General features: G+C 32.5%; 1 protein-coding gene across 1 annotated transcript; it reads right to left on the reverse strand.

Annotated features, from left to right (window-relative positions):
- Window positions 1-339: 339 nt before the first annotated feature.
- Window positions 340-2,485, reverse strand: LOC108989223 (probable L-type lectin-domain containing receptor kinase I.6). Its single transcript, XM_018962761.2, has one exon. The coding sequence runs from the start codon at window positions 2,453-2,455 to the stop codon at window positions 458-460; it is 1,998 nt and encodes a 665-aa protein (XP_018818306.2). The 5' UTR covers window positions 2,456-2,485; the 3' UTR covers window positions 340-457.
- Between the last annotated feature and the right edge of the window lie 3,472 nt (window positions 2,486-5,957).

Genomic DNA, 5,957 nt, shown 5'->3' on the forward strand with positions numbered 1-5,957 from the left:
TTTTTGGAGACATGATAAATCTTCTCCAAGTTATCTCATATAATCTAATCATTATAATATTTTTAAATTCTCACATAAAAATAAAATAAATAATTCAATTTTTTTAAATTTAAAAAAATAATAATATTAAAAAAATATTCTAATAATATTTTATCTAATTTTTAATTTTCATCTCAATTCATCCTATTTCATCTAAGAAAACAAACAATGGTAAATATTTTAACAACATAGTTAAATCTTTAGTAATACAAACATCTCAAGTAGAGCACTAACATCAGTTTTGTAAACGCATATTTATTTATTATGGAAAGAAACTGTATACATATACATCATATTATTCACATGTTTTAATTCCCCTATGCACCACCAAGTTATCTGTAAGCTTTGTGTGTGCCATGGGTTGACTTGGTCCAAAGTATACATCCATGATCTAGTTGTTTACTCGTGGGCAGCTAATTCAACCACCTTTAAAGATGGAAACGGTGCAAGACATGGAAGGATCAGAAGACTGGACAAATGATGACGGAGGTGACCATAAGAAATCGAAAGTTTCACTACTTGTGAATGTACCAAAAGAAGCACTGTCATTAGGAATATTTGGCAAATCAGCATCGCCATTCAAAAACTGCATCACTCTCCTCATGCTAGGCCTAGCAGCTGGATTTACATGTAAGCAGAGGAGTCCTAGTTTCAAAATCAATACCATTTCCTCCACCACATAATTACCTTCCAATCTAGGATCACTAGCATGGAGGATAGCTCCTTTGCTCCAGCACTCGAAGACCCAATCAACCAAAACTAATTCTTCAGGCATCCCCATTCGCTCTATTGGCTTCCTTCCACAAGCGACCTCTAGCATGAAAGCCCCAAAAGCATACACATCAGTGTAAGTGGTTGCCCTCCCCGTTCTAGTAAGCTCCGGAGCCATATAACCGACAGTCCCAGCCACAAGGGTAGTTTGTGAATTTGTGTCATGGTCATATAATCTGGCAAGGCCAAAATCACCTAGCCTTCCATTCATTTCAGCATCTAATAGGATATTGCTTGCTTTTATATCTCTGTGTATAACAATTTGTTCCCACCCTTCATGGAGGTAAAGAAGGCTAGATGCTACTCCTTTGAGGATTTGAAATCTTTGAAGCCAGTTAAGGTGTCTTCTTCCTTTGCTGTATAAGAACCTGTCAAGGCTTCCATGGGGCATATAATCATAGATCAAGAGGAGTTCTCCCCTGCGCCGGCAGTAGCCCAATAGCCGCACCAAGTTCCTATGTCTCAATCTTCCCATGCTAATGATCTCAGCCACAAATTCCTTCATCCCCTGTTGGGAATCATGGGAGACTCTCTTGACTGCAATTTTCTCATTAGAAGGAAGTGTTCCTCTATAAACCTTTCCAAAACCTCCTTCTCCAATAATCTCTTTTGCTTTGAAACCATTGGTTGCCTTGTACAGACTCTTATAGCCGAACCTGTGAGTACCATACTCAATTTCCCAATTTTCACGTACTTCTTCGTATTTCTTCCTCCTAAAATAGTAAGCAGCTCCAGTTATCGTTATTAGCACAACCACTACTACTATGAGAAGAGCCCGGATCGCTACTACTCGTTTCTCTTTTCGCTTCCTGCCTGGCGGAAGTGTAGGGAGGCTCGAAATGTCGAGGCTTTGTGCTTGCCCACTTTTATTAAAGCTCCATCCAAGAATGTAGTTGTCACATGCTAATGATCCTGTGGAAGCAGAGAAACCAACATACATAGATTCCAACACGATCTGAGACAGACTGATCGGCGTTGACAAGAGAGGCCAATTTGGTTTTGTGGTTCTAATTGGGGCCAGTGTTACATTCAGCAACTTTTCTGCTTCGTCATAGTCTATCCAAAGTTGCATTGGATTCCCACTTATGAGCTCCAAGCTTATATTCCTCCTTTCTTCATTGGAATAATATGCTGCAGGAGCTGATTCAAGTGATTTCAGGTCATTCACATCAATTCCCACGTGGTTATCAATATCTTCAAATTCAGGACTTTTAACAAAATCGAGCTCGATGGCCAATATGTGGTTGGAAGTATGGCCGTTATTTGAACGATTGAAGAGTCCTAGGTATTGACTTGCTATACCATCTAAGCTCTTCGAGGGACTGATGGCGAAGGCCATGCCATGTCCACCAAGTTCTGGTTGTTGAGGAACCATGGCAAACACAAAGTTTGTAGAAAATGAATGTGACGAAATCGTGCTGAAATTTATAGGAAGTTGGTAAAAAGCATGACCAACCTTCTGGTTTGAAATGTTGGTTAGCCGCAACAGACCATTAGGGAGAATTTCTGCGATTCCATCAAGATACAGATTGGCTTGACTGAAGCCATTGTAGATGAATTGGCTTTCATCTTGAGCAAAGTTCAAGGGAATACTGGAAATATAGAGAATCATCAGAAGATGAAGTGATCTAAGAACTGTAGCCATTGGAAAAAGTGGGAAGATGGTGCCTTTCTGTTAAAGAGGTATTTCACTTGTTCAAATGTCTCAAACTCCTGAGAAATTAAATGAGTTTTTATTCTATGCCAATGTGCCATGGTATAGTCAGCATCTGTGTTGCCATTGGTAACCAATCAATTATTTTGATTTGAAGAGTAGTTTTGACAACTTCCCAATTTGATACCCCAAATGTCATTTTCATCATCCTAATATTTTTCTCAATTCTATGAAGGAATGATTCTTGGGTAAAAAATGGGGAGCAAATTAGGTCCGGTGTTTTTTTTTTTTTCTTTTTAACATCCATTGCTAACTAGGTAATGCTATTCATTATCCTATTAGATGACATTGTTTTATCATCTCTTGATGTGACATCAATTGTTTAAAACAATATTTATTATTTTCACTTATCTGTTAATCTTTTGCTATTACATCTAGAAATAGTAATTAAAAAGGTGATAAATTGTATTTCTCTACCTTTTACAATGTATAAGTATAGCATGATCTAGTTGTTAGGAATTTCAGGAACCGAAAGATAGACCATTGGGGTAAGTTTCTGCAATTCCATTAGGGCTGTGCAAATACTCCGCCAACTCCGACTCCATTTGATCTCTGCTTCGATTCCTCCAAGAATGCAGTCGGAGTCGGAGTAGGAATTTCCTGAAACTGAATGATAGCATGGGCCAAGTTCTTGGCTCAACATGTTGGTTAGCTGCAATATACCATTGGGGTAAGTTTCTGCAATTCCATTGGTATGAGATGTCAAGAAATCCTACAACAGAAGGATGCATGCATATGTACTCTTTGCATCTATCTACACACATGTTCAAGACTTATTCTGGGTTTCCGCGTGCCAAACCATTTGCCTTGACTTTCACTTCCTTGGGTCTAGAATATTGGAATTTGGTTGGCAAGTGTGAAACAAAAAACCCACACTAGATGATGGATGTACGCTTGATTAACTGTTGAGATAGAGACGATTTGTTTTCAAACGGACTTTTCTTCTTTGTGAAAAGCCTTGTGGATATGCCGCCTAAATATCCGAGTTGCCCTTTTTCATGGGGAAAGGACCATTGAATAATCTTATTTGGTAATTAGAATGATCTATATTATAATAAAAATTGATATTTTTGGGACCTATTGAATAATCTAAATTCTAAAAAATCGTATTAATTTTGTGAGTTTAACATGTTTATGAGTATTTAATTTATTAATTGATATTAATTAATAAAAAATATATTTATAAATAATACTCCATCATTACAAACATTATGTAATAATTAATAGGTGGAATTCACTATTTTATCAAATCTTAAAAAATAATTAAAAATATTTCATCTCATTTCTATGTTTAATATACAGATTTTTAAAAATTAAATCATCTTATTTTTTTTTTAATATAAATATTTTATGATTATTTATAAATCATCTTATTGAATAATAACTGATCAATGCATCAAACTGCACTTCACTGAATTTCTGCATCAATCACTTCACAGAATGCCAAGCTTGGAAAGTGATGAAAGTTTATAGTCCAGTCATCTGTAAATCAGAGTTTTCGAACTGGGTCTAGTCCTTGTTCTGGATTTTTCTCCATACATTCATTACAGAAAGGGGCAGATGATGTTTTGTCATTGATGCAAAAAAGTCCAGCGACTTGCGGTCAAGTACATCTAGTGAATTGTCATTCACGTGATTAATGAATGAAAGTAATGTTTTTGGATGTTTATTTTAAGAGAAATGATAATCACGTAAACGCAATTGTCTTTAAAAATAAATAAATAAATATAACATTTATATAAAAGTAATAATATTTTAATAATAATTTTTATTTTTTTCAAAACGACTATATAATATTACTCTTATTTTAATAGAAAAAAAGATCAAACTTGCTTGTGCTATGGGTGTGAAAAAAATTAAAAAAAAAAAAAAAAAAATCAGTTGAGTCGGACCAAACCACCTTTTATAAGCAATTCGGTGTAGTATCGATTCTTTAAAATTAAAACCGATCTTAAACCGATGTGATATCGGTTTTTAAAATATTTTCAGTTCAAATCGAATCGGACCGGTATATATATATATTTATAATTTTTATATTATATTATATATATTATATGCTAAATTACTAATTAATATAACATGAGATTTTAATTTTATTATTCAAGTCTATTATAACATGTGATATAACATAAAATTAATTTTATATTTTTTAATATAACATGATATAGCATATAAATTTTAATCTTATAATATAAAATTAATATACCATAAAATTTTAATTTTAAACATAAACATTAATATAAACTTATTTTTGATATATATCAATGATAAATACATTTTTGGAATAATAAATTATAGTATATATATATATATTCTTTTTTTAAATACATTTTTACACATTTGATCATATATACTCATATAAAGAATCTAGAATTTATATAGACTATAGTTAAATTTAATACTATACTAATATGTGTTAATTATTATAAAATAATGTACTTATACTATAATATAAATAGACTAATAATTTAGTATATGTAAATATTATATAATTATTAACATAAATAATCTATAAAATTGAAAAAATCAGACTTAACCAAAATCGATAAAATCAAAAATTTCGATTTCGATGATCAATCAGATTACACTCCTAGCTTGTAGCTTGTGGATTCTTTCACTGTGCCTGAAATCTCAGGGTGACGTTGGAACAATCTTACTCCAACCTTGGTCATTTCATTTTGGTCATATAACTCTTCACCTAATTGACATGATAATCAATGTGAATGACCTAAAAAAATGTGTACGAGCTTTGCTGAATCCCAAGCATCTTCAAGCAAATGGTAATACTATATGTGTAAAAAATAATAAGATAGAATGATATTTGGGAAGGAGATGAGATGAGATGAGATTTATTTCCAAACATCTCTTAGCATGTCTGAAGGTCAGTGGCAGAGAAAAAAAAATTGACTTTTTCTCATTATAGGACATAAAGAAATGATATTTATAATCATAAAATACGTAAACGCTGCACATTCCTTTTAAAAAAGAGTAAATATGAAATTTCACTGTGCATTCCTTCTAAAAAAGAGTAAACATGAAATTTACATGAAAAAAAAATTTTAATAGTGAGTCTCACTCTTTTTAAAAAAAAATACATAGCGTTTATACAATTTATGACTATATCTAACATTACTATAAAAGCATATATACGTGGACCTTGTATAATACAAGTTGTATTATCATTCTGGTAAAAGATGTTCACCGGAGGGCAGGGGTCGGGAGTAATAATATTGCCACTTTGTTTTCACGATTTTCTGTAATGAGCAGCATTTTGATTAAATTAAAAAGATAAATACAAAAATAGGGGGGAGAGATCCCAAATAGTATATAAATTAAAAATTAAAAATGGAGCAATGGAGCCAAGCGATGAATTGATTGATGATTATAATTTATTTCTACGGCTTCTCTCTAATTTATATATATAAATATATAT

This window comes from Juglans regia, chromosome 14 (assembly GCF_001411555.2).
Source record: "Juglans regia cultivar Chandler chromosome 14, Walnut 2.0, whole genome shotgun sequence".
NCBI classification, from domain to species: domain Eukaryota; kingdom Viridiplantae; phylum Streptophyta; class Magnoliopsida; order Fagales; family Juglandaceae; genus Juglans; species Juglans regia.